General features: G+C 47.2%; 2 protein-coding genes and 1 non-coding gene across 3 annotated transcripts in view; 2 read left to right on the forward strand and 1 right to left on the reverse strand.

Moving 5' to 3' along the window:
- LOC103069381 (zinc finger protein 264) overlaps window positions 1-15583 on the forward strand; it is a 79480-nt gene that overhangs the window by 39297 nt on the left and 24600 nt on the right. The window lies entirely within an intron of this gene.
- Window positions 959-1031, reverse strand: TRNAE-UUC (transfer RNA glutamic acid (anticodon UUC)). The gene has a single exon. It is a non-coding gene; the product is annotated as a tRNA-Glu (tRNA).
- Window positions 3657-6827, forward strand: AURKC (aurora kinase C). The gene is made up of 6 exons (XM_007457466.1): window positions 3657-3691; window positions 3933-4124; window positions 4532-4670; window positions 5327-5475; window positions 6186-6360; window positions 6527-6827. Exons 1-6 carry the CDS (start codon window positions 3672-3674, stop codon window positions 6695-6697), a joined length of 846 nt encoding a protein of 281 aa, XP_007457528.1. The 5' UTR covers window positions 3657-3671; the 3' UTR covers window positions 6698-6827.

Consider the following 15583-nt stretch of genomic DNA (forward strand, 5'->3'; position numbering starts at 1 on the left):
ATGAAACTCAGATTAGATGATGCATCTCACTCCCTGCTACCTGCCCAACACACACACCGTTAAAGTGTTTCATGACTCCCCTTAACTCTTGGGATAAAAACCGAATCCTTAACATAGCCCGTCCATGGGGCCTTACCTGGTAAGGGATGTGCCTAATTTACTGCCTTTTCTCTTGCACGTGTCTGACTGCTCTTCTCTCTCCACTTCCTGTTTCCGTTTCTTTTCATTTCCCCCCCTGCTGTAGGGCTCTTCCTTACCCACTTTGGCTAGTGAGTGAGTGCTTATCCTTCACATCTCACCTCAAATAGCACTTCCCTAGGGAAGCGTTTACCAGAATACCCACCTGGGTCATAACTTTTCTTTTTCAGGGAAACTTTCATGGTTCTTTGCTCCCCAAGACCACCTTCAGGCTTGGTGGTTTGCTAGGAGGATTCACTAGACTCAGAAGAGCTGTGATACCCATGATGACAGTTTATTACAACAAAAAGACACAGACCAAGATCACCAAAGGGAGAAGGCACGTGTAATAAAGTCCGGGAGAAACCAAGCACCCCTTCCAGGTGATCCCTCCCTGTGCAGTTCACAGGGACTCAAATTTCAGCAAAGATGTGTGACAACATGTTCAGTTATCGCCAACAAGGGAAGGTCACTCAAGCTTCAGAGTCCACAGATTCCTTTACTGAGGCTCGCAGCGCCTAAGTGACCTACCATGGATACTCAGGATCCGCAGAAGGCAAAGATGTAGTGCTGCCTCAGGCAATACAAAGCCCACCCTTCATCATGAGTCACATTGTTAGCATAAATTATCTGGTCGTAATGATACAGTGGGACCTAAGCATAAAAATCACTCTCACTAGTCAAGATATTCCAAGGACTCAGAAGTGGTCTTCCTGGAGCAAGGGCAAGTCCTTATTTTTTTCTTTCATTTTGCCACACTGCACGGCTTGTGGGATCTTAGTTCCCCAGCCAGGGATTGAATCCAGGCCCTCAGCAATGAAAGTGCAGAGTCCTAACCACTGGACCACCAGGGAAGTCCCCCACAGGTACATTTTAGAACACGTTCAGGTGCATATTAGAACCTCGTTACTATGGCTGACAAAGTTCTACACAATTTGCCTCCCTTTATCTCTCCAACTTACCTCATACCACTCTAACCCCTGAAGATGCAGCTCTAAGCCACACTAGCCTTGCTTTTCTGCAAACACCCCAATACACTCCGAACCCAGGAATGTCTTTCTCAAAGACCTAGGAATCCATCTCTTTGAAATGAAGACATCAAAGGAGATAGCATCCCTACATCCCAGCTTCTGTGGGAGGGTAGGAGCCTACCTTTGACAGGCACCTTGCTCCAAGTAGCAAAACTACCTCTGTCATAAAGAATTGAGAAGTTAGTTTTCCCTTCTAGAAAGCCAATGTTAACAGCAGATAGTCACCCCAATTACCAGGTAAATTTAGGATGAACTATGTGTAACAAATCGTGCTGTCAATACTTGAGAACTAATTATTGTTTGAAAATGTATGTAATGGGTTGTGTCTGTTTGGCTATATAAAAGGGTGAGTTTTATTCTTTGCAATCTCTTAGCAACTGTGCTGTGCATCACATTCTGGTTTAATGCTTATACAATATTAAACTATTTTTTTTCTCTACTATCTTTTTGGAGAGGTTTTTCTGAGTTGGAGGAGATTCTTTCCTTTTTAAGTTTCCCCACCAATTCACACTATTACCTATCTAAAAGAATTCAATTGTAAATGTTTTTGAAATTTCTGTGTATGCCAAACAAATAAATATGGGGGATGATTTTACTATTTGAGACCCAGAATGCAAACTGATTACTGGGTCCAACAAATACACTTGACCCTTGAACAAAAGGAGTTGAACTGCCTAGGTCCACTTAAGGCAGGTTTTTTTCAATAGTAAATGCTATAGCACTGCACCACTTGGGGTTGGTTGAACCCCTCCCTGGATGCAGACCCGCAGATATGGAGGAATCTCAAATACTGATAAGACAAGCTGGGACGTGGGACCATTTGCTGCAGTGCTTGCACCTGGACAAACATCTCCTCCAGCAACAAAACACAAAGAAACTATAAGGGACTAAAAATAACTTTGTGCATGTGCAATTGGGGCAAATTATGAGCAACAAGATACAAAAAGACCAAAAGCCCAACTGCCACTTCTGAGGAGCTGGGAAAAGAAGCAGGGTACCAGGAGCAAAAACAAGGTACTGGGAGCAGAAACGGTATTGTGCATGCTCCCTGCACACAGCACCACCAAGGAGGTGGGCAGATTACCTAAGCCACCCCTCCAGCCCCACCCCTGGGCTCACCTCGTTTAAGGGCCCAGCCTGCCCCGCTTCAGGGAGCGAGCCAGCGAACCTGCTACTTGTTTTCTCCCTCCTGCTGCAGGAGTCCCAATAAAGCCTTACCTGAATTTCTCCTCAGGCCTCTTATTAATTTCTATTGATTAGCGAGTCCAAGAACCCTGGTGGTAACACTGAGGGCCAACCATAAGTTATATGCTGAAGGTCAGCACCCTTAAATACCAACCCCCCCCACCATCCCGCTTGTTCAAGGATCAGCTGTGCTGTAGTAAGTACATGAGACAGGAGGGCTGAATGCAGCTGTGGTCCGTGCGCCCACTTCAAGTGGCCCGGGCAGTCCTGGGCTTGGGGAGGCAGGTGTATTGGGGGAGTGCACACAAGCCACAGGATACTGGGGGACAGAGGCACAAATTTCGGGGCGCTCCACAGTGGTGACCCTCACATAAGCGAGTGACTGAGGAGGACCCTGGGGAGCGGCCTGAATAGGACCCGCCCTTCAAGCTGGGGCCAGTTGGGCTGCACGTGGTTCTGGAGTTTGCCAACTGCATAACGTACCCCGGCAGCTTCCTGCGGTTAGTTTATATTCAGTCACACCTGCGTCACATCACTGAGTTCGTTAAAGCAGTCACTCAGTCACCGATTTATATGTCTGCTCATTCATTCAGGGTTCTTGCATTACAGACTCTCCACACCCCTCCACCCTCTCTGCCCTTCCGGTTTCTGGCGCTCCCTCCTCTCGTGTCTTTCTGCCCAAGCTCCCGCCTTCCTGTCTCCGAGCCCTGCCCTCTCATTGGCCCAGCGCCTTCAGTCCCGCCCCCCCAACCACGGGCGGGAGCTCTCATTCCTGTCTCTTCTATTGGGCACGCTGACTAAGCCTCAGACATTTCAACCAGTGGGAGTCAACCAGGAACTACCCGCTCAGCCAATGGGACCAGAGCACTTAGTATAAAGGGCCTGGCCCGCGTTGTCCAGGATCTTATTCAGTAGTGGGTATGTGCGCAGGTGAGCCTCAGGGGAACCCGCAGGCGGTGCCCGCCCAGTGACTGCCCCGAGGCTGCGTGGGAGCAAGTCGGGACTGGAAGAGCCTCAGCCTGAGGGTTACCTCCTTCCTGGACACCCAGCTCCGCAGGGCTCAGGTTGGCGTCCTCCCCACCACCATCTTGTCTAGTGAGCCTCCCGAAAACTGTGATGAAGTCGGGCAGTGCGCAGCCCGCAGGTGAAAGGGATAAGTACCAGGACCAGAGAAAGGGTTTAGAAGAAAGGCCTGGTGTCAGTTGTTGGGGGTGGGTGTGCACAGAAGAAAGTATTGACGTCTCTTTTCTTTTTTCCGTAGCTGTAGCAGGTCAAACGATGCCCAGCATCCCAACCATGTGAGCGCTTTTGTTTTGTATCTGAAAAAGGAAGGGGAATGGGACCGAGGGATGAAGAGCAAGCTCCACGTGTGAAGGTTGCCTCATGGGACTGACAGTTATTGACCAAACACCCTGACAGGGCCCTTGAGAAGGGAAAGGGGCTCAGGGAGGGTTAAGTGAAACAGGAAGGCGAGCATGAAGTTTCCCTGACTCTCCACCCACCTCCGAAACGGAGGCTCTTTTCCTTCTCTACTATCAGGCGGCGCCTCACAATTGATGATTTTGAAATCGGGCGTCCTCTCGGCAAGGGAAAATTTGGGAATGTGTACCTGGCTCGGCTCAAGGAAAGCCATTTCATTGTGGCCCTGAAAGTCCTCTTCAAGTCCCAGATAGAGAAGGAAGGACTGGAACACCAGCTGCGCAGAGAAATTGAAATCCAGGCACATCTACAGTAAGGACAGTCTCTGTATGAGATTCCTGTTACAGGTTCTTTTTTTCACTTGTTCCTGTTTCCTCTTCCATCTCCGACATCTGAACTCATCATTCCCCCCAATACTACCCCCAAATAGGCCCTTTGCTTTCACCTTGAAGATTTTTTTTAACATCCTTATTGGAGTATAATTGCTTTACGAAGATTTTTTTTCTTTGCAGTTCATTCTAGTTACACCATGTAAAGCTCCCTGTGTCAGACATCAGAATCTTGTTGCCTGTTTCATTTTCCCCTCACAAACTTCCAGATCATGCTGTTACTATTCTGGTCCCAGCACAATTTGCCCCTTGTGTGACCAGTCACTTGTAATAGCATCATGAATTGGGCCTCAGGGAGGAGTCTTGACACTTCCTCCTTCTGTTGCGCAGACACCCCAATATCCTACGCCTGTACAACTACTTCCATGATGCACGCCGGATGTACCTGATTCTAGAATATGCTCCAAGGGGTGAGCTCTACAAGGAGCTGCAAAAGAGCCACACATTAGACGAACAGCGTACAGCCACGGTGAGGTGGGAGGCTGAGGGCTTGGGTTCATGAGTTTCCTATGGGCTGATGGGGGTCACTGCTTGTGGTGGTCATGAGTATCCAGATTGCTTTTTTCTTTATTTCTGAATTTCAATCTATAAATTTTTTTTTTCTTTCCTTTTCTTTTTTTTGCGGTACGCGGGCCTCTCACTGTTGTGGTCTCTCCCGTTGCGGAGCACAGGCTCCGGACGCGCAGGCTCAGCGGCCATGGGTCACGGGCCCAGCCGCTCCGCGGCATGTGGGATCTTCCCGGACCGGGGCACGAACCCGTGTCCCCTGCATCGGCAGGCGGACTCTCAACCACTGCGCCACCAGGGAAGCCCTCAATCTATAAATTTTATATAATGACTCTTATATCCTACAACTTCACATTTGGATACCCTAATTACCCCCAGAATATTAATAAATTGTGTGTGTAAGTTTGGATTCTTTGGTTGTAAGCAACAGAATCTAAGTGTGCTAACTTATGGAAAGAAACATGAAAGGCTCTACGGCAGTTCACTGAATAAATGAGTGGAAGTGACTTAGAAATAGGAAGCAAGAGATTGGGGGGGGGGGCTCCAGATGGGAAATCACAGCAATAATCATCCCATGGCCAGCTCCATTTCCAGACTGCTTTTTCTTTGCTCACACAGGTAATGGAGGAGTTGGCAGATGCTCTGACCTACTGCCATGAAAAGAAGGTGATTCATAGGGATATTAAGCCGGAGAACCTGCTGCTGGGGTTCAGGGGTGAGGTGAAGATTGCAGACTTTGGCTGGTCTGTGCACACCCCCTCTCTAAGGTAGGTCAGGTGGTGGCACCCTGGGTGCCAGTTAAGAATGATCCAGTTTGATTTATTTCACACGTAAGATCCAGATACAAGCCTAGGTTTGTATTTAAATACTACCTTTTTTTCAAATGCCTATATTTAATATGTATTTGTAGACTGAAAGAATGTGGCTCAACCATTTAACAGAGATTAATCTCTGTTAACATATAACTTTACCAATAACTTTCCATGTAAATAAATTAAGAACCATTGCTCCATAATTCCAGGAATTTTATTGTATGAATAAACCATAATTAATTTACTTTGTCCCTCTTGTTGTACCATCAGTTTGTTCCAAATCTTGTGAAAATATCCTGGATCGTGAGCTAAATAATTGTATGAAGAATTCTAAAATATGGAGGGACTTCCCCGGTGGTCCACTGGTTAAGACTCTGTGCTTCCATTGCAGGGGGCACGGGTTTGATCCCTGGTTGGGGAACTAAGATCCTGCATGACGTGCAGCACCTCCAAAAAAAAAAAAAAAGTTCTAAAATATGGAGTTGGTGGATCCCAGTACTTGCCTTCTTCAAACCTTGATCTGTATTGAAATTTGGTGTTTCCAAATTCCTGTGCCTGGGAGAGGGCTGCCAGGATTTCCTAGGGTCTCCTGTCTCATTGAAAGCTGGGGAAGGAGTTTCCCTTGTACTGATCCTCTGCTTAGTGCTCCTTTCTCTGCCCTCTAGGAGAAGGACAATGTGTGGGACACTGGACTACTTGCCCCCAGAAATGATTGAGGGGAGAACATACAATGAGAAGGTGGATCTATGGTGCATTGGGGTGCTCTGCTATGAGCTGCTGGTGGGAAATCCGCCCTTTGAGAGCCCCTCCCATAATGAGACCTACAGACGCATCCTCAAGGTGGGAAGGCCACACTCTGGGCATTCATGTGGGAGCTAGTCAGTGGGGGCTGGTGGGCCTGCATAGCCCGGGGCACACACAAAGATCGTCTGCTAAGATCCCGAACAGTGCCTTGAATGGACCAAGGAAATTAACCATACTTCCCTTTCTTCTCTGGCCTCATCAGGTAGATGTAAGGTTTCCCCCATCAATGCCTTTGGGGGCTCAGGACTTGATCTCCAAGCTTCTCAGATACCAGCCCTCGGAGCGGTTGCCCTTGGTCCAGATCTTGGAGCACCCATGGGTCCGGGCCCACTCACGGAGGGTGCTGCCCCCATCTGCTCAAATGGTTTCCTGAGCCCTGTATACCCCTAATCCTTTGTGATTGCTCATGGAGCACCCCTGGCTCTGGTATCTACTCTGTCTTTTGTTTCTTCTCTTTTAAGATGCATCTTGCTAATTAATAAAAGCTGAATCATTTTGTACCAGGTCTTTATAGTTGCATGAGTTGGTGTGTGATTGAGTAGAATCTTTATTTTATTTATTTATTTACTTTTGGTTGCACCACACAGCACGCGGGATCTTAGTTCCCCGACCAGGGATTGAACCCACGCCCCCTGCAGTGGCAGCACAGAGTCTTACCAGGGAAGTCCCTAGAATCTTTATTTCTGTAGAAACTGTTTCCCATGAGAGCAGCCCAAAATGATGCCCTTCCTGGGCCGCAGGTTTTGTGACTTAACGACTCTTCTTGAAAACAAGTTACTACTTTATGCAAATAACCACCCTGGTGGTGCATAACCTACCACCCATCCCAGTGGCTCCTAGACTCAACTCACTTTCCCCATGTTTTCAGGAGTATGTCATTTGTAAAACAGGACACTAATCAATCCAGAGGTCCATTCTCTTTATACTGACATCCAACATGTTGCCATCTTCAAGATAAAATGTTTCACTGCACATCAATGCCATCCAATTCTCAAATGAATTCACTAGCACTTACGCAGTGTTGTCATATTATTGCGTCAGGATAAATCATCCCTGATAATAAATGTATCTTCAACCTCTTCTGTGCAGCAATTTTGGGAGTTTTCTTCCAACATTCCCCTACATCCTCCTGTTGAAGTTTTATGTGGCAGCTGCTCCCTTCATTTACAATAAGCTTGACTGCACCAGAGTAAACATCCAGACTACTCAGCGAGGAGCTCAAACGTTTTCTGATCATTTTGGGCATCTTTTTCACCACTGTGTCTCCTGACTAAAAACACTCCATATAGAGTTTACCCTGTTAATGTTACTTCCACCACCATATTCTATACATTCTCGACAATGTGAAATGTCCAGCAGATGCAGGACCACATTCCTATATGATCAGACCCACTAAGTAAATACAAGCTATTCAGCCACTCCACTCTCAGATGAACAGCCCTACCATTGCAGATCCATCATTTAAATGCTCAAAGGGAATTCCCTGGCGGGCCAGTGGTTGAAACTCCACGCTTTCACTGTGTGCAACCAAAAAAAAAAAAAAAAAAATGCTCCAAGACATTGGCTCATAGTTTTTTCACCTGCACCTTCAGTGCTCCTTGGTTCCCCAAAGTTGTGTCCCCTGTGAAGAGGCGGGTCTGTTTCGGGGCTCTGGGTCTCTTAAGTCATTTTTCTTTTTTTTTTTTTGGCCGTGCCTTGCAGCTTCTGGGATCGTAATTCCCCCACCAGGGATCGAACTCAGGTCCCGGGCAGTGGAAGCGTGGAGTCCTAATCACTGGACTGCCACGGAAGTACTCCTGGGCCTCCTAAGTCGTTTACGTCGAGGAATAACGGCTCTGGAACGTGCTCCGCTGCCGGTTGTTTGTTAAGAAAAAACTACATTACCCAGAAGGCTGTGCACCGCGCGTCTGTAGCAGGCGCTGGACCAATGACGGCCCAGGGCGGGGGCATTTCCTGCGCAGGGGCGGGACTTCCGACCCCATTGGCTGTAGATGTCATTAGCGCGCGACTGTTCCGTCCACGCCAGCTGTGGGGAGGGGATAGCTGTTATGTGGCTGCTTCTAGTGCGGCTCTTCGCAAATGAGCAGAAAGAAGGCTAGGGCTCCCCTCCGCGCATCTGAGCGAGTGGTGAGCCTCCGCGCGATCGGCCACCCAGCCCAGGGCAGGGAACGGGTGGTGGTCGGCTGAGCCCGCGGTATCCGCCTCTGTCGCCGCCTCTACGGGCCCCGCTCTTTCCTCAGGGTCCCATGATGGCGTCGGCGTGGATGGACCCGACGCGGGTGAGTGGACCATGTTTCTGGCCTTGCTGCTTCTCTTCTGGTTCGGAGAGGGCTCCTGAGCAGGGTGTAAGTCAAGAGAGGCGCTAGATTTCTCTTTGCAGTTGTGTTTGTGTACGACCAGTGGAGCTGGCTCATCACTGACTTTATCTCCAGTCTTAGAACGTGCGAGACTGAATATGCAAATGGAAAATAGACCGCGTATAAAAATAGAACTTTGACAAACAACCTGCCCGGTAATCCAGTCCCTTATCTACAATCAACAACCCAGGAGTCTAGCCCGGTCTAAGTCAGACTTGCCAGAAGCCAGATTCCTATCTCTATAGAGACAGTCCAGGAAGAGAAACAGTGACTTATGTAACATCGGCCCTAAATGGCCAGCACTTGGTTAATAATTGACCCTTTCCCTAATCCTTGTCCCCACTAACAACTTAAAACCAACCAGAGAAAGCCATCCATATGTGCGCCCTTAAACAATCATACTGTAGGATTACCTGCCGGAGAGTTTTAATTAATTAAACGTATATCATCTGGTAGTCAGTGTTGAAGCCCTAGTTAATTTTTCTATCCTTACCTACCTCCCCAAAATGTGCCCAGTAATACGAGTTTATCCAGTACCAGAAATGAGTAATATTGCAGGGTTCCTATGTATGAACCAGTCAATTTATTAGGAATTTCTAGGTATTTAATTGAAATATTAACTCAAGAAAGCTGTTAGGATGAAGCTAGAAAGCAGAGAGATGTGAGCACTGAAAGTGCAGGTGAAAAACCATGAGGCGATGTCTTGGAGCATTTAAATGATGCATTGGTGGGGCTGTTCATCTGAGAGTGGAGTGGCTGGATTTTTTAAATTTACTTAGTGGTTCTGGTCACATAGGGATGTGGTCCTGCATCTGCTGGACATTTCACATTGAGGAGAATGTATAGAATATGGTGGTGGAAGTAACATTAACAAGGAAAACTCTATATGGAGTGTGTTTAGTCAGGAGATACTGGTGAAAACGATGGCTTAAGAGCTAGGGACTTAGTTGCTTTTAGACAACATAAAGCACTCAGCATGGGGACCAGCAGGTAGTAGGACCAGTGAAGCTCAGCTACTGCTGTTATTAACATTATTGATATTACTATTATCATCACTTAGTTCTCTGACATCCTAGAGTCCTTTCTGTCTGCATCTCACAGTTCCAATGTCATTTCCATTGACTTGTGTCATTTTCCAATGGCTCCTGCATAGTAGGCTCCTCTCTCTTACACTATAGGCATACCTCGCTTTATTGTACTTCATAGATACTGTGTTTTTACGGATTGAAGTTTTGTGGCAACCCTGCGTCCAGCAAGCGTTTCAGCATTCACTTACCTTGTGTCTCTGTGTCACATTTTGGTAGTTCTCACAATAGTTCAGACCCTCCACCCACAAAAAGATTACAGCTCACTGAAGGCTCAAGATGATGGGTAGCATTTTTTAGCAATAAAGTACTTTAAAAATTTTTTTTTCCTTCTTGCTTTTCAGTTTATTCCTTTTTTAAAGTTTTATTTTTATTGGAGTATAGTTGCTTTACAATATTGTGTTAGTTTATACTGTACAGCAAAGTGATTCAGCTATACGTATACATATATCCCCTCTTTTTTGGATTTCCTTCTCATTTAGGTCGCCACAGAGCCTTGAGTAGAGTTCCCTGTGCTATACAGTAGGTGGCAATAAAGTACTTTTTTTTTTTTTTAATTTTTAATTTTTTGGCTCCGTTGGGTCTTCATTGCTGCGCACGGGCTTTCTCTAGTTGCGGCAAGCGGGGGCTACTCTTTGTTGCAGTGCGCGGGCTCCTCACTGCGGTGGCTTCTCTTGTTGCAGAGCATGGGCTCTAGGCGTGCGGGCTTCAGTAGTTGTGGCTCTCAGGCTCTAGAGCGCAGACTCAGTAGTTGTGGTACATGGGCTTAGTTGCTCCGGGGCATGTGGGATCTTCCCAGACCAGGGATCAAACCTGTGTCCCCTGCTTTGGCAGGTGGATTCTTAAGCACTGCGCCACCAGGGAAGTCCCTAAAGTAATTTTTAATTAAGGTGTCTACATTATTTTTTTAGACATAATGCTATCGTACACTTAATAGACTGCAGTATAGTGTAAATATAACTTTTATATGCTCCTGGAAACCAAAAATATCATGTGACTGGCTTTATTGGAGTGGTCTGGAACCAAACCCCCAATATCTCCAAAGTATAGCTGTATCGTATTATGTCCAAAGCATTGTCCACCTCCCCTTCAGCCCAGTGCAGAGGAAGTGCCCAGTGATTAGGGCCTTGATCTTGCTGCACCTTTACCAGTGATGCAGAGATGGGCTCTGATCCCATCCAACCATCCCAAGGCTAATGCTACTACCTCTGTTTGACATTCCAGGTGTCTGTGACCTTCGATGATGTGGCCGTGACTTTTACTCAGGAGGAGTGGGGGCAGCTGGACCTGGATCAGAGGACCCTGTACCAGGAGGTGATGCTGGAAAACTGTGGGCTCCTGGTGTCTCTGGGTAAGGCCTTGCCACTTTGCCATGCAGAGGACGTGCCACCTCCTTTATCCCAAACTCTGGCTCCGTCTTGGCTGGTCAAGACGGCCTCAGGAGCCCTTCCTCCCTCTTCCTCATTTTTGAGATTCATCTCTTCCTGCCTGCTATCCCTGTGTCTCTTTGAATAAAGTTCCTTTTTGGCTCCTAGAAAATGATGGAAGGAAACAGGGGTGTTTTGCAGAACCCAAAGGCAGAATTTCTTGTTGGGCCATATGATGGACTGATGTAGGAACTGGGAACCACCAGGATTATGCCCTGACTTCTGGATCTCCTGTCCTGGTTTTCCCTCTGGCTTTGTTCACGTCTCTGTCTTTTCAAAATGGCTTTTGCGCCTCAGCAAGTTTGTGACAGGAGTGGCCACCCCAGTCCCTGCTCTCTGGGGCCCCCAGATACCTTGTTTCTACTTCTTTGCATACTTATATTGTTTCTCTCTTTTTCTTTCTCTGCTGCTGGGCTCCAGGGATGGAGGCAGTGCAGGAGTGGCCACCTGAGCCCATACTCCCCTGAGCCTCTACCCCAGTGCCCAGCACAGACTGGCCTCTGTCTGAGGTTCTTATTTCACAGTCCAGACAGGGAGCTGACTGGGTGGGACTGGTTGGCTCACGTGTCCCCTGCAACCCAGTCCACAGGGCTGTGAGTGATGGTATGGTCTCCAGGAAGAGGGTGAGGCAGGTGGGGCCTCGGGAGGTCTTTGCCTTCAGTGCCAACAGGTATTGTTCTAAACCACAGGATCTCGGTTATGGGGGTTTTCTGTTCTCCTGTGCCTTCATGATTGTCTCTTGTTCCCTGAGTCCTGGCCAAGATCCTCTGCTAGTCCAAGAGAGAGAAGCTGAGAGAGTAGTGCTTCTCAGTACTTGGTTTTGTCCCCAGGAGACATTTGGAAGTCTGCAGCCACATTTGACTGTCACACCTGGGGTGTGGGTGGTCCTGGCATCTAGCAGGTTAGAGTCCAGAGATGCTGCTTAGTACCTGAGGATGGACAAGACAGCCCCATTCAACAAAGGATGATGCAGCCCACAAGGGCAAGAGAGCCAAGGTGGAGAAACAGCAGCCTGAGGATAATCACTTTAGACCTCTCAGTTTGAGGGAAAGGAGAGCTGTAAATCCAGGGCTTAGGGTAAGACATGCCTGTTTTTAGAGAATTGGGATTGTATTCTGTGTTAATGAGAAGAGGTTACACAAAATTAGGAAACGTTTGACATATTTAGATGTTTTATAACAAAATTTTAAAAATAAGAAGGTCCACTATCTGGCCCTGCTGACCCTTCAGTCTCCTCCCCATGCTTTCCCCGAGCTCAGTCTGCTCTGATCACGCTGGTGTCTTGCTATTTCCTGTGCACGTACTTAACGTACTTGCCTCGGGCCTCTGCAGTTGCTATTCTCTATGCCTGGTGGTGTGGGTGTGCTTGGGCTTTTCACATGGCTGCCCCTTCTCAGCACAGTCACCACCTCCTCACCAGCTGTTTCCTGATCACGAAATCTCTTGGAGGCCCCTCCCTTGTCACAGTCGCTTTTTCCCGTCACCCTATTTATATCCTTGTAAGCCAGTGGTTCTCATCCAAGGATGATGTTGTCCCCCAGGGAACACATGACAGCGTCTGGAGACATTTGGGTTGTCCCAACTGGGATGTAGATGCTACAGGCATCTATTGAGTGGAGACCTGGAACGCTTCTACACATCCTTATGCTGCACAGGACATACATACTCCCTCCCCTCCTCCTCAACAAAGAATTGCCTGGATCTAAATGTCAGTTGAACAGAGGCTGAGAAACCCTGTTTCTGAAGGCTCATGGACACTTCACCAGGGGCACTGAGAGACACCCCGAGGAAGCCATTCCTTTATTCTGTGTCCTTCCTGATTATGTAGTGAAAATCCGGGTTCAGTACTGAATACCTCCCCCCACCCCCACTATTGCTAATTTCCCATTTTCAGCAGAGGGAGCCCTGTCCCTGAGCAGCAGCATGAGCTCGCTGGCACTTAACCTCACCCTTTGGATTTTTTTCGTTTTTTTTTTTTTTTTTTTTTTTTTTTTTTTTTTGCAGTACGCGGGCATCTCACTGTTGTGGCCTCTCCCGTTGCGGAGCACAGGCTCCGGACGCGCAGGCTTAGCGGCCATGGCTCACGGGCCCACCCGCTCGGCACGTGGGATCCTCCCCGACCGGGGCACGAACCCATGTCCCCTGCGTCGGCAGACGGACTCTCAACCACTGCGCCACCAGGGAAGCCCCATCCTTTGGATTTTATTGCTGCCTTTTCAGGTTGACCTGCCATCGACTCAAGTGACTCTGGGTTTCTGTTTCCCATTTATCAGAGCTAAACAGGATTCCCTTTTTGTTTTTGTTGTTGTTGGTTTTTTTTTTTTGCGGTACGCGGGCCTCTCACTGTTGTGGCCTCTCCCGTTGCGGAGCACAGGGTCCGGACGCAGAGGCTCAGTGGCCATGGCTCACGGGCCCATACGCTCCGCAGCATGTGGGATCTTCCCGGACCGGGGCACGAACCCATGACCCCTGCATCGGCAGGCGGACTCTCAACCACTGTGCCACCAGGGAAACCCAGGATTCCCCTTCTTTTTTTTTTTTTTTTTACAATGAGGATTCCCTTTTTGAACGAATGTAAGAAAGATAAAAAGTGGGTCACTTTTAAGAAAAATATTAATGTTAATACTAGTCACAGCTCACTCTGGTCATTGGAGGACTGACTGCATATCAGGCCTGTTCCAGGCACCCATTTGATTCTCATGCTCTCTTGGTCCTTAGCAAACAAAGTCAGGAAAACTCAGCTACTGCACTGAGTCTCATACAGCTGAACTTACACAGTAAAGAACATACAACTTCATTGATGAAGCTGTCCTCTGTGGGTTTATTTTAAGCAATAATCCTTTTATGAAATACTGGTGAAAGTAGATGTTATTTGATGTTTCTATAAATGTCCAGTGTGACCATACACCACTGTGTAGGATTCTCAATTTTATTATTTTCTAGTTGTTCATGAAACGCTGAAATCTAGAGTCACTGAGTCTGCCCCTACCCCAGCCCCTGTTCCCAACTGGTGAATCTTCGTGCTCACATACCTGCCTCACAACTGCCCTGCACTCGGTCTCAGGATGTTGGCCCCACTCACGGGTGTTTGCTGTTTCCTCCTTAGTGTAGTGCTGGGGAGCCCAGGCTCCAGAGCCAGACTCTTAATGTTCAGTCCCCACTCTGCTCCTTAAAACCTTATGGTCCTGGGCAAATTACTGAAGCTGTCTGTGCCTTGGGGTACTCGTTGGTAAAATGGGGTAAGATGGTATCTACTTGCCGGGGCCGTAGCAAGGGTACATGGCTAACTTATGGGAACGGGTCAGAACTGTGCCTCGTGTGACCAGGTTACGTGCAGGTTAGCAGTTGAGAAGCTCGCTGCCGTCACTACCATTGTTACTCCTCAGGAGTCTCATCATCCCCATGCCTGGATCCAGCACCTTCTGGAACAGTGTTGTGTAGCTTTGTGGTAAAACAGCACACAGAGCAGAGATGGCTAGACCTGGGCTCCATATTGGCTCAGCCATTCACCAATTCTGGCCTCTTTGGCAAATCACATCTGCCTGAGCACTGGTTTCTGTATGGTTTTTATCTGTAAAATAGGGCTATTCACAGACATAGAACACAAACTTATGGTAAGCAAAGTTGGGGGGTGGGGTGTGAGGGATAAATTAGGAGTTTGGGATCAACAGATACACACTACCATATATAAAATAGATAAACAACAAGGTTCTACCGTATAGCACAAGGAACTATATATATTCAATATGTTATAATAACCTATAATGGGAAAGAATCTGAAAAAAAAATGTATATGTATGTGTGTGTGTGTGTATATAAATACACTGAATCACTTTGCTGTACACCTGAAACTAATATGACGTTGTAAATGAACTGTAATTTTTAAAAAAATGGTGCTGATCACAATATGTACTTGCTGGGAATGCTGTGAGGAAATCCTAGGATAGAATCCTCTGTGGCCTATAGGAAGAACAATACAAAACTTTGCTTGGGTTCTAAAAAAAGAACTAGATCAATGAAGACACATAACTTGTTTTGAATGAAAAGAGTCAATTTTCTTTTTTTTTTTGGCTGCACGATGCAGCTTGCGGGATCTTAGTTCCCCAGCAGGGATTGAACCCATTGCCCCCTGCAGTGGAAGCACAGAGTCCTAATCACTGGACCACCAGGGAATTCCCAAGAGTCAATATTTTAAATATGTTAGTTGTTTAAATTACTCCATAAATTTATTTCAATTTTGAAATGATGTAATGCATTTAAGTTGCTTGAACACAGTCCTTTTAGTACGATTATACACTATGTTAGTTTTTGACTTAGGAATAAAAACTCCATGGCAGTGTGGCATGTCTTTGGTTTCCAGTTCACAATTCAGCATTTTGTATATGCATGG

This window comes from Lipotes vexillifer, unplaced genomic scaffold, assembly GCF_000442215.2.
Source record: "Lipotes vexillifer unplaced genomic scaffold, Lipotes_vexillifer_v1.1 scaffold995, whole genome shotgun sequence".
In the NCBI taxonomy this organism is placed as follows: Eukaryota; Metazoa; Chordata; class Mammalia; order Artiodactyla; family Lipotidae; genus Lipotes; species Lipotes vexillifer.